The sequence below is a fragment of the Scyliorhinus canicula genome, unplaced genomic scaffold (assembly GCF_902713615.1).
Source record: "Scyliorhinus canicula unplaced genomic scaffold, sScyCan1.1, whole genome shotgun sequence".
NCBI lineage: Eukaryota > Metazoa > Chordata > Chondrichthyes > Carcharhiniformes > Scyliorhinidae > Scyliorhinus > Scyliorhinus canicula.
Window position 1 is genome coordinate 19631 of NW_024055500.1, and position 27039 is coordinate 46669.

Genomic DNA, 27039 nt, shown 5'->3' on the forward strand with positions numbered 1-27039 from the left:
CTAACCACTATGCCACCGTGCCGCCCTTGCCTGACGTTTGTGTTTGTTCTTTAGCTTTTGTGTCTGTGTGGATGCGAAATTCGTATTTCTTTACTCTTCTTTTGTGTGTCCCGATGTCTTTATAAGTGTCATTGTGTGTGTTCATGTGTCAATGAGTATTGATCTGTGTATTTGTGTGTCAGCGCCTGTGTGAACTTTGTTTATCTTCTGTTAATGTGTACATATGAGTGTTTTATTGTGTGTGTTTGTGTGTTGAAGTCTATGTTTATATATTAATGCCTGTGTCAATATAAGTTCATACTTCCCTGTCCAGTAATGAAAGTGTTAATGTGTCTTTATACGTTCAACATGCATGTCAGTGTCTTAATGTTTGTGTCTGGATAAGTGCGTTTGTGTGTGTGTGTGTTTGTTGATGCGTGTATTTCTTCATAGAATCATCATTAAATATAATCCCTACTGTGCCGGACGAGGCCATTCGGCCCATTGTGTCTGCACCGACCCTCCGAAAGAGCACTCTGCCTGGACGCATGCCCCTGCCCTTTGCCGAGAACCCCGTAATCCCAACTAACGTTGTGGGCACTAAGGGGTAATATCGCCTGGCCAATCCACCGAACCTGCACATCTTTGGACTGTGGGAGGAAACTAGAGCAGGCGGAGGAAACAGAAACAGACCCGGCAGAACGTGGGAACTCCACACAGACAATCACCCAAGGCTGGAATTGAACCCGGGATTATGGCGCTGTGCGGCAGAGGTGCTAGTTATGCGTTGATGTTTGATATAACTATCTATTGATGTGTGTTGATGACTCTATGTGTATTCATATGTGTTCGTGTTAGCGTGTGTACGAGTCAGCTAATATGTATCTACGTGTGTCCGTTAGTGTGGATTATTGTCTCTGTTTGAATGGAAATATTTCTGTCATCGTGAAATTCTGCTAATTTACATGTTATTGGTTACATTTCTGTTTCATATTCTTCTGTCAGCCTGCTTGTCTGGTTGTATATATCTGTGTATCTGTGTGGACATGTGGTTGTATATGTCTGTGTACATGCGTGTACCCACTTGTGTGTGTGGAATTGTGTTTGTATGTGTGGATGTGCACGTGAGTCTGTGTGTTTCTAAACATGTGCTTTTTGTGTTTATGTGCATGCTTGTGAATTTTTGTGCACATTTGCGTGTGTTTTTGTGTCAAAATATGTGTGGTCCGTTGTGCCTGGGTGTATGTTTGTGCATGTGTTTCTATGTGTGTGTCCATGTGTGTGTTTGTGTCTACTTGTGAGCGTGTGTGTGTTTCTGGGTCTGTGTGCATGTGTGTGTAGTGTCTGTGTCTGTTTATCTGTCTGTGTATTTGTATCAGCTGCCTGTAGCTTTGCCAGTTGTGGGTATTATTGATACCGATGTAGAATATGTTGTACTTTCTGCATATAAATGTGTTTTCCGTGAGTTGCAAGCTGACATCAGGTGACCTAATGCAAAAAAACAAGGAGGCTCCTCGGGAGAGAACAGTGAAAACCCAGAGAGAATTCAATCACCAGTCTGGATTTGGATTATGGGGAATCGGTCTTAGCATACGGATAAGAGGAACAAGGGTGCTAAAAAAATTATGTTGCATAAATAGATATTTTAAGAACATCTTTATAATGTTTCAGCCTGTAAACTACATGGCGTCTTGTAATGTCAGTAACTGAGTTCTTAGTCCAGACAACCGTTTACTTCCAAACTCCCTGCTTGGGGACTGGGAAGATATTGAGTTAATAATCTCCCTCTCTCTGGTCAGCTCAGCAAATTGCCTTTGGGTTCTCCCTGTTGGAGGTGGAGATACAGAGAGTTCACTCATCACCTTCCTTCTCTTTTGGTTGGGAAAGTGGAGGTAAAATGTGTTGGTATTGCCCCTTTGCTCTCTTTGTTGGGGAAGTGGGGAGGCAGTGGATTAAATAATGTCCTTCCACTCATTGTTGGAAGCGGGTGTCCAGTGGATTAACTAATGTACACCCCCCCCCCCTCATTGTTGGAAGCGGGTGTCCAGTGGATTAACTAATGTACACCACCCCCCCCCTCATTGTTGGAAGCGGATGTACAGTGGATTAACTCAGCCCACCACCGTCTCTTTGTTGGGGAAGTGGGGGCACAATGTGTTAACTAAAGCTCCTCCCCTCGCTTTGCTGGGGAAGTGGGGGCACAGTGTGTTAACTAATGCTCCTCCCCTCGCTTTGCTGGGGAAGTGGGGGTACAGTGTGTTAAGTAATGCCCCAACTCCTCTCTTTGTTGGGGACGTGGGGAGACAATGGATTAACTAATGCCCCTCTCTTTGTTGGTGAAGTGGGGGTACAGTGTATTAACTAAAGCTCCTCCCACTCTCTATGTTGGGGAAGTGGGGGTACAGTGAATTAACTAAAGACCCTCTCTCTATTGGGGAAGTGGGGGTACAGTGGATTAACTAATACCCCTCCCCTCCCTCTATTGGGGAAGTGGGGGTACAGTGGATTAACGAATGCCCTTCCCCCTCTCTCTGTGTGGGAGGTGGGTGGGTGGGTGGGGAGACAGTGGAATAACTAATACCCCTCCCGCTCTCTCTGTTGGGGAGGTGGGGGTACAGTGGATTAACAATTTCACTTTCCCCTCTCTTTGACTGGAGATTGTTGGTCCATGTTTCTGTGTGACCCTCAAATCAGTTCCCAGTGGGTCTCATGCAGCAACTTAAAGCTGACATTAATTTTAAAGGGATGGACAATGAGAGAAGCAGGAACACCGAGATCTAAATGTGATGGGTTTGTTTGTCTGAAATGGGAAATTGTCCGATTTCTCCTCATCTGGAGGAAAGTCAATGAAGATATTTTGCTGAATCCTGGAATGAATGAGTTTTACTCTGTCTCTAACCCAGGGTGTTTCTGAGCTGAGAGCTCTGGTTGTATCAGACTTGGGGCTGAGACCTGTAGAAATCCGGGTCTCATTGACCAGGGACTGGTTTAAAATCGCTGGATTTTAAAGCAGACCAAGACAGGCCAGCAGCACGGTTCAATTCCCGTACCAGCCTCCCCGAACAGGTGCCGGAATGTGGCGCTGAGGGGCTTTTCACAATAACTTGACTGAAGCCTACTTGTGACAATAAGTGATTTTCATTTCATTTTCAGATCTAACATCAGTAAAGTGGAAATACCATTAATCAAGCGGCTGTATGTTTAAATCACAATTAGAGGAAACGTTTTTATTATTTTTATTTTAGTTCGAAATATAACCAATCGATTCTCATTGACATGAATTAACGGTGTCCATCAGAGCGAGGGAAATGTTCACAAAACTGGGTTTACCGCTGGATTTATCAACCGTTCTGTTGATGATCTTCAAGGGGATGGCTTCATGTCCCACCACACAGGAGTAAGAAGCGCCGCTGGCCCACTCCTCCGCTGCAATGGATAACAGGCTGTACATGAAGAAGGAGCTATTGCCGTTCTCCGCCATCACCTCGGTGTTCTTGTAGTTGCCGGGATTCACCGGCTTGTCATTGACGGTCCACTTGACGAAGATCTCTCGGGGGGAGAAACCTCTCACTAAGCAGCTGAGGGAGACGAATCTCTGAGCGGAGACGTCTTCAGCCGAGGGCAGGAGGACAGAGACGGACGGTTCCCGCGGATTGGGATCTGCAGAAAATGTACAATAAATGTCAATAAAATGGGGAATTCCGGAGACAATGGAACCGCGGGTTAGATGTGAGAGAAATGTGTTTTGTGTTGGATTTTAAAGGTTTCCATTTTCCACTTTGGGATCTGTACGGTTTCCCAGCTCGGAGCAGAGGTGGGCACAATCCTTTTCCCTGAGGATTTACGGATTATGGATTCGAAAGTTTCAGAAAGTGTACAGCAGGGAAACAGGCCATTCGGCCCAACTGTTCTGTGCTGGTGTATAAACTCCACACCAGGCTCCTCCCACCTTACCCCAAGAAGATTGGACAACTGCCAATGTAACACCCTTATTCAAAAGGGGAGGGAGTCAAAAACAGGTAGCTATAGGCCAGGGACCTTAACATCTGTCAGTGGAAAACGGTTCGAGCCCATTATAATGGATCCAATAGCTGAGCATTTAGAAATACTCAATATAATCAGAGTCAGCACGGCTTCGGGAAGGGTAAATCATGCCTGACAAATTTAGTGCCCTTATTTGAGGTGATGACGAGAAGGCGAGAGAGGGAGGGGGAGGGGGTGGGGCAATAGATGTAAAATACATGAATTTCAAAACGGTGTTTGATAAATGAATGTACTATTCCCATGTTTGCAGATGACAAAAAATAGGTAGAAAGGCAAGTGGTGAGGATTACAGGAAATCCACAGAGGGACAGAGAATGTGAGGTTAGACACTTTGGTAGGAGGAAGAACATAAAGAATTATTATTTAGATGGAGAAAGACTGAAGAAAGCTGAAGTAACGGGGGAATTGGGGGCCCTCGTGCAGAAACCACAAAAAGTAAGTTCTGCAGGTAATATGGAGACAAATTGCATGCTGATCTTTATTTTAAAAGGAGTAGAATATAACAATGGGGAAGCCTAGCTAAAACTGGGGAATTAGTTAGACAACACCTGATATACTTTGAATAGCTTTGGTGCCCTTATCTAAGGAAGACAGATTGGTTTTGAAGGCAGTCCAGAGAAGGATCACAAGGTTGATCCCGAGTATGGAGGGATTTTCTTACAGGGAGAGGTTAAGTAGGCTGGGCTGTACTTATTGGAGTTTAGAAGAATGAAGGCGACCTCAGATTCTGGGTCGGTCAGTACGTTCAAGGTTGAGGGACACATATTTTAAATCAGTAAAACCGTCAAGAGATATGGGGATAAGGTGGGAAAGAGGAGTTGAAGGTTATCACATCAGATCAGGCTTGAACTCACTGAAGGCTGGACCGGTGTTGATGGGCCCAATGGGTTACATCTGCTCCTATGTCTTGCGGTCTATGGTCTCGCTTGATCTACACCCAATATCACTGGATTTAATTCATTGTTCATTCATCTACATATCAATTTCCCCCTGAAACTCTAAACGCCCAGAGTATTTAGTTAGTGGAATTACCAATCAGAATGGACCATAAATACACTGAATGCTAAATACTGACCGCTGCACTGACACTGGAAATAGACACAATGGCTCAATTATTGCTTCAGTCTCACCGCTCACCTATTTTTTTGTGAATTGAAATTCTTAAAGGAGTTGGCAGGTCCTGATGGCTCGCCACACAGTCAAACACAGCCCCACTCAGCCAGGCTTGTGTCGAGATGTTTAATTTGCTGAGCACGCTCTCAGTATCTGCCCCAGGCTTGTCGGCGATCTCTGATTTCAGCGGCTTCTTCGCTTCACTCCAGGACACGTTGACTCCATAAGGAGCATTCGAAATGACACAGGTTAAGGTTACAGTCGCCTCCAGTAAGACCTGTTCTATTGGTGGTGGCACTATTGTTACTGAGGCATCAGTGCAAATGGAAGGATCTGTGAATGAAAAAAGTGAAAATCAACCCAAGTTTGATCTTCAGAATCAGGTCAGCAGGATTCAGCCTGAACTCTAAATGGGAATAAATCAACTTCGAAACATCAACCTCGAAATAATCAACTTCGAAGCATCAACCTTTAAAGATCTCCTTTAATCTTCGATACGCATTGGAAAACCAGTTTGGTTTCTGAAAACTATTCTCATTGTGAAATACAGTCAGCCCCGATGCCATTCTAACGAATAGCATTGCAGCATTCCCAATACAAATATTCCAGTCCTGATCTCAGGGACGAAGTACTGGAGGCTGATCCATAAATAGGTTGGATGAACTTTCCAACACTTCCCCCGGAGCTGTTATCAGTTAAGGGTTCCAGACACCCACTGACTCTCAAATATAATCAGCTGTCTGAGGATAAAGCTGATATCAAGTCCACCAGGGGCTGGTTTAGCACAGGGCTAAATAGCTGACTTTTAAAGTAGACCAAGTAAGGCCAGCAGCGCGGGTTCAATTCCCATACCAGCCTCCCCGAACAGGCGCCGGAATGTGGCGACGAGGGGTTTTTCACAGTAACTTCATTTGAAGCCTACTTGTGACTATAAGCGATTTTCATTTCATTGATTCACCTCACTCACTAAATTACTTCAAATTATAGGAATACATTTATTTCTATATTCATAAAATCGTGAATGGTCAGCAATCCTAATGCAGCTCTTCCATCAGAATGAAACACAAACTAATGGCAGTAAATTAGAAGTTATTCTGTGTTTTGCACTAACTTCAGTAAATTCCTGATTTGGATTAACATCAGAGTGCAGGATGATTTATTGTTTCCTCTGTTTGTGTCTCTTACCAGACGCGGTGATGTTGTGACTTTGGGTGACCTCTTGATGAGTGACCTGGCAGGTATAGACCGCTTTGCTGAACCATTCCCCAGCGGAGACTGCCAGCCGACTGCTCGCCGAGAAGTTCCCGTTAACTTCACAGGCGGGGGAGGTGACAATTCCTGAACCCATGGGTTGTCCATTCTTCAGCCACTTCACCGTGATTGAATTTGGCTGGAAATCGTAAATTGAACAGACGATCGTTGCAAATTTCTGTCTTGTGATTTCTTCACTGGAACTCACGGTGAGGAGAACATTTGGAGCATAAATTCTGGGACCTTCAAGAAACACAATAAGATATTTCTTGCAGAAAAAATTGATGAAAAAAATAAGTTCATATGCTTTAAAACATGTTTGTGGTCAATAGACACATAGCTGGATTTTCCAGGGATCAGAAATATGCAGAGTATTAAAATTAGTTATATCCAAGATCCTATACAAGGTTTCTGATTCTCACAGATTCCACAACACTTACATGTCATTCCAATGCTCTTGTCTGAGCCGCTGTGTCGAACCTCACAGCTGATTTTGCTGCATGCCCCCTCTGACTCGGTGATGGTTAACTGGCTGCTCAGGGTGTAGGTTCCCTTCTTGTTTCTCACTGAAGGGTATTTCTTAACTCCAGTGATGATCGGCTGCCCATCTTTCTTCCAGGTAAGGCTGGTGATTTCTGGGGAGTAGTCCATCGCCAAACAGCCAAAGGTGACGGAGCTGTCGGTGTTGTGTTGCTGACAGGAGGAGACCAGGCTGTAGAGAGTGGGCGGAGACGGTGTCGCTGGGAGAGAATGGCCCATTCAACAAGTTAGACTCTGGGATTGTATTTATTCAGTAACCAAACATTTCTAAATTTGACGAGAACTATGTGTTTATTCCAACATTTTCCTAATAAATGCTACATCCACATTTCAGCTTTTATTAGTTCTATCATTTGAGAACCAACACCTGTTTGCGCCTCATTAGAAACTTACATCTTTCTGCGTCTCTATCACCTGCCATAAAACAACATTTTGATGTAATCTGAATGATGTAATTTGCATTGGATTGAAAGCGAAGAGCGGATGATTTTCCCCATTATGTCAGCCATCATGTAAAACAAAATGTAATGTCCCATAGTCTGCCCTCTCCTTTTGAGAGCTGACTGGTGGTGATTTAACCTGAGGGTCACCACACCTCAGGCCATGGGCAAGGTTGAGAATGGGAGTCTTTATGAATAACCTCAGCCGGTGCAGCAATTGAACCCGCGCTGCTGGGATTGATCTTCATTACGAACCAGCCGCCCAGCTGACTGAGCTGTGTACGTCACAATCCAGCCAACTGAGCTGTGTACGTCTAAGTCCAGCTAAATGAGCTGTGTACGTCACAGTCCAGCTGACTGAGCTGTGTACGTCACAATCCAGCTGACTGAGTTGTGTACGTCACAATCCAGTTGACTGCGCTGTGTACGTCACAATCCAGTTAACTGAGCTGTGTACGTCAAAGTCCAGCTAAATTAGCTGTGTACGTCACAGTCCAGCTGACTGAGTTGTGTACGTCACAATCCAGTTGACTGCGCTGTGTACGTCACAATCCAGCTAACTGAGCTGTGTACGTCACAATCCATCTAACTGAGCTGTGTACGTCACAATCCAGGTAACTGAGCTGTGTACGTCACAATCCAGCTAACTGAGCTGTGTACGTCACAATCATTCTAACTGAGCTGTATACGTCACAATCATTCTAACTGAGCTGTATACGTCACAATCCAGCTAACTGAGCTGTGTACATCACAATCCAGCTAACTGAGCTGTGTACGTCACAATCCAGCTAACTGAGCTGTGTACGTCACAATCCAGCTCACTGAGCTGTGTACGTCACAATCCAGCTAACTGAATGCAGATTTGTATAATTACAATAAAACTCTGTAGTTGCAACATTCTCTAATTTTAGGATCATGCACATTAACAGCAGGAGTCGGCCATTCGGTCTGTCGAGTCTCCTCCCCCATCCCCCTGCCTGTGTTGATTGGGCAGTTAATTTCACATTCCGCCTGTCACTGAGACCGGGCTGTCTGCACCCCCCCCCCCTCCCTCCCCCCGCCCCGCGCTCCCTGTGCGTCCCCCATCTCTCTGCGGTTCCCGCTGGATTTCTGTACCTTTCTCCTGGTCCCTTCACTTTCTTTTAGCTCTCTGCTCTTTTTCACGGCGCTCTGCGCTTTCTTCCGCATCTCTGCACTTTTTCTCGACTCTGCATTGTCTTCCTGCTCTTTGTGTTTTGCCCATGTGTGCTGCACTTTTCCCAATTCTTTGTGCTTTTCCCGGTTCCTGGCAGTTCCCACCAGCACGGTTCGCTTTACCCCGATTCTTATCGCTCATGACCAACTGCATGGATTTTCTTCCTGCTCTCTGCTCCTTCCCCCTGTTCTCTTTACCTTCCCCAGCTCTCTGAACCTTCCCTCGGCTTTCTGCCCCTTCCCCCCGGCTCTCTGCCCCTTCCCCCGGCTCTCGGCTCCTTCCCCCGGCTCTCGGCTCCTTCCCCCGGCTCTCTGCTCCATCCCCCGCCTCTCTGCGCCTTCCCCCGGCTCTCTGCCCCTTCCCCCGGCTTTCTGCACTTTCCTCCGCCTCCCGACAATCCCGTGTCATGCAGCCACATTCGCGCCACTCGTCATCAGTTTCGCTCCAGTTCTCTATTCCTCCCCCGTTGCAGACGCTCCCTTGCCCATTTCCTGAGCATCAGTGAGAGAGGGTGAGTGAGTAACTGAGTGAGGGTAGGAGAGTGAGTGTGGGTGAGTGAGTAACTGAGTGAGGGTAGGAGAGTGAGTGTGGGTGAGTGAGTAACTGAGTGAGGGTAGGAGAGTGAGTGTGGGTGAGTGAGTAACTGAGTGAGGGTCGGAGGGTGAGTACGGGTGAGTGAGGAACTGAGTGAGGGTAGGAGAGTGAGTGTGGGTGAGTGAGTAACTGAGTGAGGGTAGGAGCGTGAGTGTGGGTGAGTGAGTAACTGAGTGAGGGTAAGAGGGTGAGTGCGATGAATGAGTAACTGAGTGACGGTAGGAGAGTGAGTGCGGGTGAGTGAGTAAATGAGTGAGGGTAGCAGGGTGAGTGTGGGTGAGTGAGTAACTGAATGAAGGTAGGAGAGTGAGTGCGGGTGAGTGAGTAACTGAGTGAGGGTAAGAGGGTGAGTGCGATGAGTGAGTAACTGAGTGATGGTAGGAGAGTGAGTGTATGTGAGTGAGTAACTGAGTGAGGATAGGAGAGTGAGGGTGTGTGAGTGACTAACTGAGTGAGGGTAGGAGAGTGAGTACGGGTGAGTGAGTAACTGAGTGAGGGTAGAAGAGTGAGTGTGGGTGAGTGAATCACTGAGTGAGGGTAGGAGAGTCAGTACGGGTGAGTGAGTAACTGAGTGAGGGTAGGAGCGTGAGTGTGGGTGAGTGAGTAACTGAGTGAGGGTAAGAGGGTGAGTGCGATGAGTGAGTAACTGAGTGACGGTAGGAGAGTGAGTGCGGGTGAGTGAGTAAATGAGTGAGGGTAGGAGGGTGAGTGTGGGTGAGTGAGTAACTGAATGAGGGTAGGAGAGTGAGTGTGGGTGAGTGAGTAACTGAGTGAGGGTTGGAGAGTGAGTGCGGGTGAGTAACTGAGTGAGGGTAGGAGAGTGAGTGCGGGTGAGTGAGTAACTGAGTGACAGTAGGAGAGTGAGTGTATGTGAGTGAGTAACTGAGTGAGGGTAGGAGAGTGAGTAACTGAGTGAGGGTAGGAGAGTGAGTGTGGGCCAGTGAGTAACTGAGTGAGGGTAGGAGAGTGAGTGCAGGTGAGTGATTAACTGAGTGAGGGTAGGAGAGTGAGTGCGGGTGAGTGAGTAACTGAGTGAGGGTAGGAGAGTGAGTGCGGGTGAGTGAGTAACTGAGTGAGGGTAGGAGAGTGAGTGCGGGTGAGTGGATAACTGAGTGAGGGTAGGAGAGTGAGTGTGGGTGAGTGAGTAACTGAGTGAGGGTAAGAGAGTGAGTGCGGGTGAGTGGATAACTGAGTGAGGGTAGGAGAGTGAGTGTGGGTGAGTGAGTAACTGATTGAGGGTAGGAGAGTGAGTGTGGGTGAGTGAGTAACTGAGTGAGGGTAAGAGGCTGAGTGTGATGAGTGAGTAACTGAGTGACGGTAGGAGAGTGAGTGTATGTGAGTGAGTAACTGTGAGGGTAGGAGAGTGAGTGCGGGTGAGTGAGTAACTGAGTGAAGGTAGGAGAGTGAGTGCGGGTGAGTGAGTAACTTAGTGAGGGTAGGAGAATGAGTGCGGGTGAGTGAGTACCTGAGTGAGGGTTGGAGTTTGGATGAGTGGGAGAGAATGGGTGGTTGCTGGAGTGAGGGTAAATGGGCTGAGGGTATGTCACTGAGCGTGGATGGGTCTGTATGGTTGAGGGGCAGTGAGTGAGAGGTGGTGAATAAGCGAGGCTGGCTGAGGAGGCTGTGAGGGTGAGTTTGTGAGTGAAGGTGTGCCGTGAACGTGAGATCAAAGGTGATTGAGTGAGGGTGGGTGAGGGAGGGTGATTGAGTGAGGGTGATTGAGTGGGGGTGATTGAGTGACAGTGATTGAGTGAGGGTGATTGGGTGAGGGTGATTGAGTGGGGGTGATTGAGTGAGGGTGACTGAGTGAGGGGGAATGAGTGAGGGTGAGTGAGCCAGGAGTGTACCTGACAGTTAGCGGGTGAGTGAGGGTGTGTGAGTGAATGAGAGTGGGTGCATGAGTGAGTGAACATTAGATAATGAGGGTAATTGAATGAGGTTGGGTGAGTGAGTTAATGAGGGTGAGTGTGAGGGTAAGTGAGTGTGAGGAAGTGAGGGTGAGTGAGTGAAGGTAAGTGAATGAGTGTGGCTGAGGGTGTGAGGGTGAGTGAGAGTGGGTGAAAGAGGGTGGGTGCATGAGTGTGTGTGAGGGTGGCTGATGGAGGCTGTATGAGGGAACATGGGTGAGGGTGTGTGAATGAGGATGGGTGAGATTGTGAGTGAAGACGCTTGGGGAATGGTGGGTGAGAGACGCCTTGTGAGTGAGGCTGTGTGAGTGAGGGTAGTAAGTCAGGGTGGGTGAATGCGAGTGAATGGGCGAGTGATGGTGTGTGGGGTTGAATTAGGGTAGTTTACTGAGGGTGGCTGAGTGAGTGAGAGAGTGAGTGAGGTGAGTGATTGAGGGTGTCAGTGAGGTTGAGTGCATGAGAGTGGGAGAGGGTGAGTGGGTGAGTTAGTGTGTTAGTGAGGGTGGGTGACTGAGTGAGGGTAAGTTACTGAATTAAGGTAATCGAGGGTGGGTGGGTGAGTGAACGAGGGTGAGTACGTGAGGGCAGTGTGAATGAGGGTGAGTGAACATGGGTGGATGAGGGTAAGTAAATGAGGGTGAGTGTGTGAAGGTGTGTGACTGAGCGTGAGTAAGTGAGGGTGGGTGGGTGTGGGTGAGTGTGGGTGAGCGTGTGAAGGTGTGTGACTGAGCATGCATAAGTGAGGGTAGGTGGGTGAGTGAGTGAGGGTGAGTGAGTGAGGATGGGTGGGTGAGTGAGTGAGGGTGAGTGAGTGAGGATGGGTGGGTGAGTGAGTGAGAGTGAGTGAGTGAGGATGGGTGATTGATTGAGCTGAGAGACTGAAGGAGGATGAGTGAGGGTGGGCGAGTGAGGTGGAGTGAGGGTGGGTGCGTGTGCGGGTTACTGAATAAAGGTGAGTGAGGGTTGGTAGGTGAGTGAATGAGGCTGAGAGAGTGAGGATGGGTGAATGAATAAGGTTGGGCGAGCGAGGAAGTGTGAGTGAGGGTGTGTGAGTGAGTGAGGATGAATGAGGGTGGGTGATGAGGGTAGTGTGAAGGTGTATGGCTGAGGGTGAATGAGGTGAATGAGTGAGGGTGGGTGAGTGAGGTTCTTTGACTGAGGGTTAGTGAGAATGCGTGAGGGTGGGCATGTGAGGCTGAGTGAGTGAGGGTGGGTGAGTGAATCAGTGTGAGTGACTAAGGTGGAGTGAGGGTGTGTGAATGAGTGCGGGTGAATGAGGGGGAGCAATTTAGGTTGGGCTAGCAAATGTGAGAAAGTGATGCTGAGTGAGGGTGTTATAGTGAATGAGGCTGTTTGAGTGAGTGAGGTTGTGAGTGTGAGGGGAGCGAGTGAGTGAGGGTGTGTGAGTGAGTGAGGGTGTGTGAGTAAGTGTGTTAGGGTGGGTGAATCAGGGTGTGTGAGTGAGGGTGTGTGTTTGAGGGAGTCTGAGTGAAGGTCAGTGAGGGTGGGTGACTGAGGGTGGGTGAGTGAGGGTGTGTGAGTGAGAGTGTGTGTGAGGGTGTGTGAGTGAGGGTAAGTGAGGGAGAGTAGGTGAGTGAGGGAGATGCGGGGAGTGTCGTGAGTGTGTGTGAGTGAGTGTGTGTGAGGGTGTGTGTATCAGGGTGTGTGAGTGAGTGTGTGTGACGGTGTGTGTGAGGGTTTGTGTATGAGAGCTTGTGTGTGTGTGCGAGGGTGTGTGTGTGTGAGGGTGTGTGTGAGGGTGTTTGTGTGAGGGTGTGTGTGGGTGTGTATGTGAGGGTGTCTGTGTGTGTGTCAGGGTGTGTGTGAGGGGGTGTGTGTGAGGGGGTGTGTGAGGGAGTGAGTGTGAGTGAGTGAATGTGTGTGAGTGAGTGTGTGTGAGTGAGTGACTGTGAGGGTGTTTGTGTGAGGGTGCGTAAGTGAGGGTGTATGGGTGAGGATGTGTGAGTGAGGGTGGGAATGTGAGGCTGGGTGAGTGAGGGTGGGTGAGTGAATCAGTGTGAGTGACTAAGGTGGAGTGAGGGTGTGTGAATGAGTGCGGGTGAATGAGGGGGAGCAATTTAGGTTGGGCTAGCAAATGTGAGAAAGTGATGTTGAGTGAGGGTGTTATAGTGAGTGAGGCTGTTTGAGTGAGTGAGGTTGTGAGTGTGAGGGGAGTGAGTGAGTGAGGGTGTGTGAGTGAGTGAGGGTGTGTGAGTGAGTGTGTTAGGGTGGGTGAATCAGGTTGTGTGAGTGAGGGTGTGTGTTTGAGGGAGTGTCTGTGAGGGTGTTTGTGTGAGGGTGCGTAAGTGAGGGTGTGTGGGTGAGGATGTGTGAGTGAGTGTATGTAATTGAGTGTGTGTGAGTGAGTGTGTGTGAGTGAGTGTGTGTGAAGGAGTGCGTCTCAGGATGTGTGAGTGAGGGTGTGTGAGTGAGGCTGTGTGAGTGAGGACGTGTGAGTGAGGACGTGTGAGTGAGGCTGTGTGAGTGAGGGTGTGTGAGTGAGGGTGTGTGAGTGAGTGTGTGTGAGTGAGTGTGTGAGAGTGAGTGTGTGTGAGTGTGTGTGTGTGTGAGGGTGTGTGAGTGAGGGTGGGTGAGTTAGTGAGGGTGTGTGAGTGAGGCTGTGTGAGTGAGTGTGTGTGAGGGTGTTTGTGTGAGGGTGCGTAAGTGAGGGTGTGTGGGTGAGGATGTGTGAGTGAGGGTATGTGATTGAGTGTGTGTGATTGAGTGTGTGTGAGTGAGTGTGTGTGAGGGTGTGTGTGAGGGTGTGTGAGTGAGGCTGTGTGCGTGAGGACGTGTGAGTGAGGGTGGATGAGTGAGGGTGGGTGAGTTAGTGAGGGTGTGTGAGTGAGGCTGTGTGAGTGAGTGTGTGAGGGTGTGTGTATGAGGGTGTGTGAGTGAGTGTGTGTGAGTGAGTGTGTGTGAGTGAGTGTGTGTGAGGGGGGTGTGAGTGTGTGTAAGTGAGGCTGTGTGAGTGAGGCTGTGTGAGTGAGGGTGTGTGAGTGAGTGTGTGTGAGTGAGTGTGTGAGTGAGGCTGTGTGAGGGTGTGTGTGAGGGTGTGTGAGTGAGGCTGTGTGCGTGAGGACGTGTGAGTGAGGGTGGATGAGTGAGGGTGGATGAGTGAGGGTGGGTGAGTTAGTGAGGGTGTGTGCGTGAGGCTGTGTGAGTGAGTGTGTGAGGGTGTGTGTATGAGGGTGTGTGAGTGAGGGTGTGTGAGTGATGCTGTGAGAGTGAGGCTGTGTGAGTGAGGGTGTGTGAGTGAGGCTGTGTGAGTGAGTGTGTGAGGGTGTGTGTATGAGGGTGTGTGAGTGAGTGTGTGTGAGTGAGTGTGTGTGAGTGAGTGTGTGTGAGTGAGTGTGAGTGAGTGTGTGTGAGGGGGTGTGTGAGTGTGTGTGAGTGAGGCTGTGTGAGTGAGGCTGTGTGAGTGAGGGTGTGTGAGTGAGTGTGTGTGAGTGAGTGTGTGTGAGTGAGGCTGTGTGAGGGTGTGTGTGAGGGTGTGTGAGTGAGGCTGTGTGCGTGAGGACGTGTGAGTGAGGGTGGATGAGGGAAGGTGGGTGAGTTAGTGAGGGTGTGTGCGTGAGGCTGTGTGAGTGAGTGTGTGAGGGTGTGTGTATGAGGGTGTGTGAGTAAGGGTGTGTGAGTGAGGCTGTGAGAGTGAGGCTGTGTGAGTGAGTGTGTGTGAGGGTGTGTGTATGAGGGTGTGTGAGTGAGGGTGTGTGAGTGAGGGTGTGTGAGTGAGTGTGTGGGAGTGAGTGTGTGTGAGTGAGTGTGAGTGAGTGTGTGTGAGTGAGTGTGTGTGAGTGAGGATGTGTGAGTGAGTGTTTGTGATTGAGTGTGTGTGAGTGAGTGTGTGTGAGTGAGTGTGTGTGAGGGTGTGTGTGTGAGGGTGTGTGTGAGGGTGTGTGAGTGAGGCTGTGTGAGTGATGGTGGATGAGTGAGGGTGGGTGAGTTAGTGAGGGTGTGTGAGTGAGGCTGTGTGAGTGAGTGTGTGAGGGTGTGTGAGTGAGTGTGTGTGAGTGAGTGTGTGTGAGTGAGTGTGTGTGAGTGAGTTTGTGTGAGTGAGTGTGTGTGAGGTTGTGTGTGTGATGGTGTGTGAGTGAGGCTGTGTGCGTGAGGATGTGTGAGTGAGGCAGTGTGAGTGAGGCTGTGTGACTGAGGCTGTGTGAGTGAGGCTATGTGAGGGAGTGAGGCTGTGTGAGTGAGGCTGTGTGAGTGAGGCTGTGTGAGTGAGGCTGTGTGAGTGAGGCTGTGTGTGTGAGGCTGTGTGAGTGAGGGTGTGTGAGTGAGGGTGTGTGAGTGAGGCTGTGTGAGTGAGGGTGTGTGAGTGAGTGTGTGTGAGTGAGTGTGTGAGTGAGTGTGTGTGAGTGAGTGTGTGTGAGTGAGGATGTGAGTGAGTGTGATTGAGTGTGTGTGAGTGTGGGTGTGTGAGTGAGTGTGTGTGAGTGAGTGTGTGTGAGTCAGGGTGTGTGAGTGAGGATGTGTGAGTGAGTGTGAGTGAGTGTGTGTGAGTGAGTGTGTGTGAGTGAGTGTGTGTGAGGGTGTGTGTGTGAGGGTGTGTGAGTGAGGCTGTGTGAGTGAGTGTGTGTGAGTGAGGATGTGTGAGTGAGTGTGTGTGAGTGAGGGTGTGTGTATGAGGGTGTGTGAGTGAGGATGTGTGAGTGAGTGTGAGTGAGTGTGTGTGACTGAGTGTGTGTGAGTGAATGTGTGTGAGTGAATGTGTGTGAGTGAGGGTGTGTGACTGAGTGTGTGTGAGTGAGTGTGTGTGTGAGTGTGTGTGAGTGAGTGTGTGTGACTGAATGTGTGTGAGTCAGTGTGTGTGAGGGTGTTTGTGTGAGGGTGTGTGAGTGATGGTGGGTGAGTTAGTGAGGGTGGGTGAGTTAGTAAGCGTGGGTGAGTGAGGGTGGGTGAGTGAGTGTGTGTGAGTGAGTGTGAGTGAGGGTGTGTGAGTGAGGCTGTGTGAGTGAGGATGTGTGAATGAGGCTGTGTGTGTGAGGGTGTGTGTGAGGGTGTGTGAGTGATGGTGGGTGAGTTAGTGAGGGTGGGTGAGTTAGTAAGCGTGGGTGAGTGAGGGTGGGTGAGTGAGTGTGTGTGAGTGAGTGTGAGTGAGGGTGTGTGAGTGAGGCTGTGTGAGTGAGGATGTGTGAGTGAGGCTGTGTGAGTGAGGATGTGTGAGTGAGGATGTGTGAGTGAGGGTGGATGAGTGAGGGTGTGAGAGTGAGGATGTGTGAGTGAGGATGTGTGAGTGAGGGTGGATGAGTGAGGCTGTGTGAGTGAGGCTGTGTGAGTGAGGATGTGTGAGTGAGGATGTGTGAGTGAGGATGTGTGAGTGAGGCTGTGTGAGTGAGGATGTGTGAGTGAGGATGTGTGAGTGATGGTGGATGAGTGAGGGTGTGAGAGTTAGTGAGGGTGGGTGTGTGAGAGTGGGTGAGGGAGGGTGGGTGAGGGAGAGTAGATGAGTGAGGGAGATTCAGGAATTGGTGAGTTTGTGTGAGTGAGGATGTGAGTGAGGGTGGATGAGTGATGGTGGTTGAGTGAGTGTGTTGGAGTGAGTCAAAGGGCAGCACGGGGGCGCAGTGGTTAGCACAGCTGCCTCACAGCGTCGAGGTTCCAGGTTCAATCCGCCTCTGGTTCACTGTCTGTGTGGAGTTAACACGTTCTCCCCGTGTTTGCGTGGGTTTCATCCCCACAACCCAAAGATGTGCAGGGTAGGTGGATTGGCTAGGCTAAATTGCCCCTTGATTGGAAAAAATGAATTGGGTACTCTAAATTTATTTTAAAAAGGAGTGAGTGAGGATGTGTGCGTGAGGGTGTAGTAGTGAGGGTGAGTGAGTGAGTGAGGGTGAGTGGCCGTGATGATCATTCCCAGGTTCTCCAAGTCCATTAGGACGATGTTTCTCTGGATGACGTTCCGCTCAGGCTCAGCTTCCTGTTGTCTCTTGTCCACAGCCAAGCTGGGGGCTCTTCCATTCGGGTCCACCACCCCCGCCTCCTCCTCTTCCTCTCCATCCATCCTGTCCTGATTCTCCACATTGATCAGCTTTCAGTAACACGGGCTGTGTACAGTCAGACAGCAGTGTAGATCACTGGGCAGCTGCTTTAATACTTTCAGTAACACCGGCTGTGTACAGTCAGACAGCAGTGTCGATCACTGGGCAGCTGCTTTAATACTTTCAGTAACACCGGCTGTGTACAGTCAGACAGCAGTGTAGATCACTGGGCAGCTGCTTTAATACTTTCAGTAATACTGGATGTGTACAGTCAGACAGCAGTGTAGATCACTGGGCACCTGCTTTAATGTCGGTGTGATTTTAATTTTGTACAAAACAATTCGGAACTGGAACAATGAACATTCCTGCAACTTAATAGATTTTCATGTTGAAAATGGCAATTTCAGGCCGTAAAATTATTGTCATATTATGTCAGAGTGTTTTCTTCATTCTTGTGATGCAGACGTCTCTGGCTGGACCAGCATTTATTTCCCATCCCTCAGTGTCCTTGCGAAGGTGGTGGTGAGCTTCATTCTTCAACCACTGCAGTCCATGTGGTGTTTGGGAGGCAGCTCCAGAATTTTGAATCATGGATAGTGAAGGAACAATGTGATATCTTGAGGTCACGATGGTGAGAGGCTGGATGGAGAAATTCCAGTTGGTGATGTTCCCATGTGTCTGCTGTCCTTGTACAGATGGCAGCTGTTGTGAGTTTTGAAGGTGCTGCCTCAGGAGCCATGACGAGTTTCTGCAGAGCATGTTGTAGGTGTTACACACTGCTGCCAGTGTCCCTCAGTGGTGGAGGGAGGGAGTGGTGGTCGATGGTGTGCCAATTAAGCGGGCTACTTTTGTATCATTGGAGCTACATTCATCCAGGCAAGTGGAGAGTATTCCATCACACTCTTGAATCGTGCCTTGCAGATGGTGATATGGAGATGCCGGCGTTGGACTGGGGTGAGCACAGTAAGAAGTCTCACTCAGGTGACTCACCTGATGAAGGAGCTGCGCTCCGAAAGCTAGAGATTCCAAACAAACCTGTTGGACTTTAACCTGGTGTTGCAGATAGTGGACAGGCTTTGGGGCGTCAGGAGGTGTTTTTGTTGCAGAATTCCGAGTCTCTGACCTGTTATCACAGCCACACAGTGTATATGGCGAGTCCAGTTCAGTTTCTGGTCAATGGTCAGCAGGGGATTCAGCGATGGTAATTCCATTGAATGGTATTGGGGTGATCGTTCGATCTTCGCTTGTTTGAGATGCCCATTGCGTGCACTTGTCTGGTGCGAATGTTCCTTTCCCCTTGTAAGTCCAAGCCTGGATATAGTCCAGATCTTGCTGCATTTAGCAATGGACTGCTTCAGTAACTGCGGAGATCGTGCAATGATCAGCTAAAATCCCCACTTCTGACTTTTGGAAGGTCATTGCTGAAGCAGCTAAAGATGGCGGGGCCAACACTGAGGAACCCCTGCAGTGATGTCCTGGAACTGAGATGATCGACCTCCAGAAACCAAAACCATCTTCCGTTCGGTATGACTCAAACCAGCGGGGAATTTCCCCCCGATTCCCATAAACGTCAGTTTTGCTCGGGGTCCTTGATGCAACACTGGTTCAAATGTTGCCTTGATGTCACGAACAGTCACACTCAGCTGTCTGTGTGTTCTTGCATGTGTGTATCCCTATGTGCGTGTTCCTAGGTGTTCCTGTGTGTGTGTGTGTGTGTGTGTGTGCGTTCCTGTGTTTGTATGTGTCCCTCTGTATCCCTGTGTGCGTGGTCCTGTGTGTCTGTAAGCGTGTGTGTCTGTTTCTGTTTGTGTGTTGCTGTGTGTGTGATGAGTGTGTGTGCTCCTGAGTGTGTGTATATGTGTGTGTGTTTCCTTGCGTGTGAGTGTGTTGCTGTTTTGTGCGTCTGAGTGTAAGTGTGTGTGAACATATGTGTGTGTTCCTGTGTGTGTGAGAGAGAGAGAGATAGGCAGAGTACGTGTATGGATGTGAGATAGGTTTAGAGGGAGAATAAAAGAATGTGCAAGTGATAGTTTCTGTGTGAGTGTGTGTGAGGGGAAGTGTGTGTGTGAGATTTTATGTGTGGGTGAGAGAGGCAATGTGTGTGAGAGTGTGTGTAAATGGCAGATTGTGTGCGTGAGTTCGAGATAGTGTGTGTATGATGAGTGTGTGTGAGAGATTAGACAGCGTGTGAGTGTGTACCTCAGACAGTGAGAGAGAGACCACGTGTGTCAGAGAGAGACAGAATGTGGGGGCACGTTTGTGTGTTTCTGAGAACGTGTGATCGAGTATGCCAAAGAACATGTCTGAGTTTGAGTGAAAGAAAGTGTATTCACGAGGTATGTATGTACCAGTGTGTGTGTGTGTGTGTGAGAGAGAGAGAGAAATAAGTGCTTGTGTGAGTATGTGTGTGAGAGTGTGCATGTGCGAAAGAGAGAGATTGTGTGAGAGACACGTGACACAGTGTGCCTGAGAGGGAGCAGGTGAGAGAATGTATGTGTGACAGGGTGCGTGTGTGTGTCTGTGGAAGTGTGTGTGAGAGAAAGGGAGAGAGATCGTATGTTTGAGATTGTGTGTGTGAAATAAGGAATGATTCTGTTTGAAGAGCGATTATGGATGTGGGACTGTGTGTGGGAGAGAGAGATCTGTGTGTCTGAGATAGTGTCTGTTGCAGAATTCCGAATGAAAGAATGTGCGTATGAGAGAGTATGAGAGAGTGCACCTCCTGATGCCTGAAATAGAGAGATAGATTGTTTGTCAGAGAGAGAGAATGAGACAGTGTCCATGAGAGAGAGAGAGGGCATGTGCCAGGGTGCACGTGTGAGAGTGCGCGAGAGCGAGGGAGTGAGAGAGTAATAATGTGGTGGCGAGTTTGTATGCGTCTGAGATATTGTATATGTATATAAGAGGGAATGTGTGTGAGAGAGAGCCTGAAAGAAAAAAATGCTACGTGTGAAGAGTGATTATGCTTGTATGTGAGGGAGAGAGACGGTCTGTGTGTTTGAGAGTGGGTGTGAGAGTGAGGCAAGGTGTGTCAGAGATTTGGTGAAAGAGAGTACATGTGAGATAGAGCGTGTGTGAGTGAGAGAGCGTGTGAGTGAGAGCGCGTGAGTGAGAGATCATCACAGTGTGTCTGAGAGTGAGATTGTGAGTGTGTGATTGCGTGTGAGGCACAGTGTGTATGTTTGAAAGAAATATTGTGATTATGTGTGTGAGAGAATGAGTTTGTGTGAGGATGTGAGAGAATGTGTGTGTGAGCGACCGAGAGTATGCATGTGTTTGTGATGATGTATGGGTGCACCAAAACCTGCAAGTTCCCCTCCAGGACACTCACCATCCTGATTTGGGAACACGCCGCCAATCCTTCACTGTCGCCGAGTCAAAATTCTGGACCTCCCTCCCTGACAATATTGCAGATAGACCTCCGCCACATAGACTGCAGCTATTCAAGGATGCTTCACATCAAAACTTTCCCAAGGACCCTTAGGCATATATAATAAAATCTAGCCTTGCCAGCGCCTCCAGAATCCTAGGATAGGATTAAAAATAAAATGCAAAGGGATTTATCCGCTGCACTGGCCCATTAAATAGATCAAGGACTGCCATAGCACGGAATGTAGCCCAATAAATCGCTCTCTGCATTGCCGAATTGAAAATTCCCAAGACCAATATATCACTGCTTAAAAATCAACCAAATCTCCTTTTCCAGCCTGTCTGGCGTTGCCGAATTATTTCTGACTGTCACAATCTGGGTTTGGAATCCCCTTTCTGAGTCGCCTAGTCAAACATCAAGTACAATTTCCACATTCCACACAGATACAAGTTTTATTGAAGGACTTGATCAAATTGTACTCCCTGAAATACTGGAAAATGAAGCAGAAGATTTACAACCAATCAGGAAGATTCCTTGTCTCAGCACAGTGACCGCACGCACAGAAACTGAACAGACAGAAATTACAACAATCGAGTTCCAGCAGATAGATCTGTTCAATCTGTCAATTTCATGAAACTGTTTGATTCTAATTTATCAATGGCCAACTTCCGACAACAATAATTTAGTGACTTATTTGAAATTAAACTGACATTAATTTCAAAACTGCATTCGGTTTTTAACTATTTCTCTCTGTCTCAAAACTCGATAATTGGGCAAAAAGTAGTTTTGCTGAAAATTAGCAGATTAAATATTACAGATTCAGGGTAGATTAATGACGGAACAGAGACTCAGTGACAGGGCAATAATTAAACAAACCAGGAAATATTCACATTACCCACTGATATGATCTAAAATCACAATTAAATGTAATCAGAAAAAGAATCAGGGCAAAAGAATGTAATCAGAAAAAGAATTTAGCTGCACACAGCAGTATAAATAACTGTATGGTTTCCTAAATTAATTTCAGATATTATTAAAATTCTCTAAAACATTTGAGATATTGTACGCCAGGAAACAACTCAATTGTAGGAGATCATATATGTTGAATTAATTATCATTGATATTGTATTGTAAGTTATTGTTAATTGTCAGCTAATTCTTTATTCGATTATCTGTACTATAATAATAAATATAATAAAAATAGCATTCAATAATCCCCAATTTGTTTTTACCCAGAGCTTTATGAAATAATTGGGATTTAATTAAAACAACCTGACAATCAAACAATGTTGAACAGTAAACTCCAAATTACTCGATGTAATCATCTTAACATTTAATTGGCTATATTCACATTTTATTTTTTTTACTCCAATTGCTCTATTCGACCTACAAATGTGTAAAATATGCGCCTTTCTGAACACATTGATAAATCATAAACTCCATCTATTCTCAGAAAGTCATGAACAGCTCAGTAATATTTATTCAAATCATTTGCAAAACTCACCCATTATGAGCAAGTGGAGTCGACAATTTATTGTTGAATTTAGCATTTAATAAAATTTAAGCTTAAAGCCGAGATATAATCATTCCTTCTTTCCAATCATCTGTTCTTCCTATAATTCTATCGTGTGTCGAGCACAGCCGTGGGAGACAGAATGTCATTATAAATGCAGAGGTACTGTTAACCTTTTGTAAATAAATAAATCGGTTTGACATTCAAGCTTTTACTTTTCAATCTAATGCCATATGCAATCTGAACTTTCCTATAATACAAATAAAATCATGGGAACAATTCCTTGATTGGCAGCGACTTCCACATCTCAGAAAACTGTTTCAGGTTAGATTAATGATAATTACCTCGCTATCCAACTACGCATTACAGTGAAGATATAATATAGTTGCAGCGGCACAGAAATAATAGAATAACTGGAACTACAAAGTATTTCCAGCCTAGAAACCTGTCCGGTCATGCAAACCTCGTGCAGAACACAGCAGGATTGTGAAAGGTGATTAATGATGAATTATATTAATATATAATAACCTTTGGTTAATATAGAGTTGCATCACCGCAGTGCAATGGTTTGAATTATCTAAATGTTACTATGTTCTGTATGGGCGTTTCAGTCATTATTTCGTTTAATCTGGAAGATTCAATTAAAATTATAAAATGCATCAACATATCTTTATTAGATTATTTTCTTAAGCCTGGCTGTTTTCTCCCGACAATCGCCCTTCAAGCATTTTCAAACGCCGAGACTTGCATTCAACCAGAAAACGTGTAACCGCTCAGTGTCACGGAGTTTAAACAATGCAGAAACAATGCAGAAACGCTGAACCGTTTGACAGATCTGAATCGTTTAAAGTCACCCAGATACACAATCTCCTCAACAGAACACAACACTAAATCACATCAATGAAAGACTGAAACCCGTTTATGGAGAAGCAGCTCAATTCTACATCGAACAGGATCAAACTTAATATTGCAAGAAAATATCAATATCCAGCAAACCAGCTCGCAACCAAATGTATAAATTATTAAACTAAACAGAAATGTGGAATAACAGCAATAGCATTGCGAGGTGCTCGAATATTAACAACAAATAAATATTGAAACGTAACCATTTTTTTCATACTGAGCCATTTCTCAAACACATTTAAATGCTCTTAATGTTTGCAGTTCATGGTAAAATCTGCAACCATCAGATGCAATTAAACTTTGCACAAACGGCAAACTGATTGCAGCAACAACATGTGCTCGGAAAGGATTGTCGTAAAACGTGGCTTAGTTTAATCTGCAATTTTCACTTTTTTTCAAGATGCAGAAACAGCCTTCCTGTTCTCTGCCTACCATCCTGAGACAAACAGTTTCAAACACGTAGACTCTTTGCATTCAATCACAAACCGTGTAACCGCTCAGTGTCACCGAGTTGAAACACACCAAACCGTTTCACAAACTTTCCTGCACAAAGTCACCCAAAAACATTCCTCAGCAGGAAAACACCAAATCACATCACTGAAGGAATGAAACATCATAGAGAAGCAGCTCAATTCTACAAACACTTCCAAAAGAATCACCTGTAACATTGCAAGAAAATTTCAATTTAGAATGCACCAAACCCTCATGTCATCAAATGAATGAACAGGTAAACTAAACAGAAAACTTGAATAATATCATCAGCACTTTCAGTATGAAGAACATGTTCAATAAGATAATACAGAAACTTTAGCGCATTTTGTCAATGTTGGGTTCGATCTCATACACTTGTGCGGAAGACGGTACAAACTGCAGTCATTAGATAGAACCGAGATTAAACATCATAAAAACAGACGTTTTGTATTTAAAGTAACCCAGCCACACAGTATCCTCAGCAAATAAACATCAGATCACAGCAAACAGGGACTGAATCCCTCAGCAGCATCTTTCTGTCAAGAAACCTCGGGATTCTATATCCCCCTTTCAGCAGAATCAAATGAAACATTGCAACAACATCGCAGTACATGATCCACCAAAACACATTTCAGTGAACGAATGGATTTTGAAAATGCAGAAAAATATAAAACAAATACTCAAGTAAAACAGTTGGTAAATGACGGAATGGTTCTTACCTGCAGTCACCGTCACCATGGTGCCTTGTCCCCAGTAGTCGAAGGCGTCACAGTGTCACATTCCCTGGGCTGCTCCATACAATAACCGCACCTGCACAAAATAGACAGAAATCCACCATTATTTTAAATATTCACAAACCAACGGCAAAGAAAATTCACGATTAATTTTCAGGAAATTATATTAATATTTGTGGATACCGTTCTCACTTCATAAATGACCGAATGTTTTATATTTCACAGACATGGAAATGTTATTGAAAACACCAATTGTGACTAAATAACGACAACCAATTTTCCACATTAATTATTGTCATTTTGTCAGTGCTGGAGATAAATAATACTTCACTGTGAATAAAGTTGGATTGTAAAAACGAGCACCGAGCCAGCCTCAGTTAATTAGTGCTGAGGGGCTTTTTGTATTAACAGTAACTGCTGTGCCCCAGGTATCACAATGAGACACAGCGTGTCAAATACTGCGGCAGACTGTTAACTGTAAAATACAGAGATTTAATTTCACTGTTCACCCAGAAAACTAACTGTCTCTTCCAAGAGCGAATGGGTGAGTTATTTCAGCTTGTCCTGGTAATTACATTTATAAAGAGGATCAGAACACTTTTAAACCCTCTGTGCAGAATTCGCGTGTCGGTCAACAAAGATAAAGTGGAAGATTTTTATACCTTTTTGCAAACTACTATTACTTCCAAACTTTGTTTTATTTAAAGTTCATTGACATTGACAATCCTGCTGTGGCGCTGATCACCAATTTGAACAAACTATTTCACTGAGGTTTTTGTATGAGGATGTCGCTGTGCACAGCACTGTGACCCACTGCTGTAGTCACAGTGACAGACACCCGCACAAAAACTGCACTCACTCTCTGTTCAGTCCTGCCGCTCAATATTCACTTCAAATACACGTTTACTTCTGATCTAATTTACAATTTAGGCAGCAGTTTACAAAACACAATGTACAACGCTCTGCTCAAATTATAGACATAATAAAACAAGTATCCTGTTCAGGTCAGTGATTGCTGAAACTGAGACATTACATATAAACACAGTCACATTGATATCAGTAGGTTCGTTAGGTTTTACTGCGAACATTTGTCTGTCTCAGTTGTGTCAGACGCGGTTCGTGGTCCGGTTCTGACCACTGACATTAATATTAGATTTGAATCAAGTACTGACCTTCAGGTTAAGGTGGAAGTTGCTGAATTCTCTCTCGAGCTGTTCTTGTGCGGGTCCAGCCCTGGTTCCTCTCGCTGTGGGTCTCTTGCACAGTAATAGATGGCGGTGTCTTCGGTCTTCAGGTTCGTCATGGCCAAAGAGAAGATGTTGTTCGAGGTGTCTTTGGACGGAGTAAATCGGCCCTGAATCCCTGGCGCGTAGTGTATGGTGTTGGATGAATCATAGTAGTGAACCAGCCACTCCAGCCCCTGTCCGGGAACCTGGCGGATCCAACCCATCCAGTAGCTCCCAAGATTGAAGCCGCTGGTTTTACAGGTCAGTCTCAGGGAGCCTCCGGGACGCCCGGTCTCTGTCTCTGGCTGAGTCAACACAACATCCGACTGGACACCTGTAAATATATATCAAAAAGCCCGAGGATTAATGCTGGTGAAATGATTGGTGACTCTGGAACATTCCAGAGAGAGACTAACACTGAGACAGTAACAGTGAGAGACTTGGACAATAAAAACTACTCACGGGATAAGAAAGTCAGCAACAAACTGAGAGAAATGGCCCACCTCATCCTTCTGGTCATTTGGGGGAAATGGTTGTGTCAGGAACTCAGTGAACAAACCAGCTCCCGGACTGTTGGATTCGGGTCCCAGTGAGCGGCATTTAAATACCCGGCAGAAGGGGGCGGCTTTCCAGGCGCCGCCTGTTGATTCCCTGGTGGAGGCGGCGCCTGGATCCACGTCCCACCTTCCACCACCGCCCCCCCCCCCCACCTCCCCTCCCCCTCCCCCCCCTCCCCTCCCCGAACAGAATTGACCCAGAGATTTACTATAGGTTATTATTAAAATAGGCATTTTTCTGTATCGGGATATTTGTTTGTCTGACTGGATTCATTGTAATGTCTCTCATCATCCTATTGGTGAATTTATATTTTCGCATCTGTTAATTAAACTTAATTCCATTGTCCTTTATTTCTGTACTCCAACATAAGTGGATGATCACAAACAGATGAAATTATATTAACAGGGAATAAGACGTCTGTTATGTACAGACCGCCTAACAGTGGTCAGGACCAGGGGCGCAACATGTACCGGGAAATAGAAATAGAAATAGAAAAGGCATGTCAGAAAGGCAAGGTCACAGTGATCATGGGGGACTTCAATATGCAGGTGGATTGGGTAAATAATGTAGCCAGTGGATCCAAAGAAAAGGAATTCATGGAATGCTTACAAGATGGCTTTTTGGAACAGCTTGTCATGGAGCCCACAAGGGAGCAGGCTATTCTGGACCTAGTGCTATGTAATGAACCAGACTTTATTAAAGATCTTAAAGTAAGGGAACACTTAGGAAGCAGCGATCATAATATGGTTGAGTTCAGTCTGCAGTTTGAAAGAGAGAAGGCAAAATCGGATGTAATGGTGTTACAGTTAAATAAAGGTAATTACGAGGGCATGAGAGAGGAACTGGTGAAAATCAACTGGAAGCAGACCCTAGCAGGGAAGACAGTAGAGCAAAAATGGCAGGAGTTTGTATGCATAATTGAGGACACTGTACAGAGGTTCATCCCCAAGAAAAGAAAGATTATCCAGGGAGGGATTAGACAGCCATGGCTGACAAAGGAGGTCAGGAAATGTATCAAAGAAAAAGAGAGATCCTATAAAGTGGCCAAAAGCACCGGGAAATCAGAAGATTGGGAAGGCTACAAAAACAAACAGAGGTTAACAAAGAGACAAATAAGGAAGGAGAGGATCAAATATGAAGGCAGGCTAGCCAGTAATATAAGAAATGATAGTAAAAGTTTCTTTCAATACATAAGAAACAAACGTCAGGCCAAAGTA

The 27039-nt window shown here is 46.5% G+C and overlaps 1 gene segment (V, D, J or C); it reads right to left on the bottom strand.

The window, feature by feature from the left end:
- Positions 1–3191: 3191 nt before the first annotated feature.
- LOC119960460 lies at positions 3192–25772 on the bottom strand. The segment is given in 7 exon segments: positions 3192–3639; positions 5161–5469; positions 6322–6630; positions 6828–7127; positions 24024–24064; positions 25271–25598; positions 25727–25772. Coding segments are annotated over 7 exon segments (1725 nt in total).
- Between the last annotated feature and the right edge of the window lie 1267 nt (positions 25773–27039).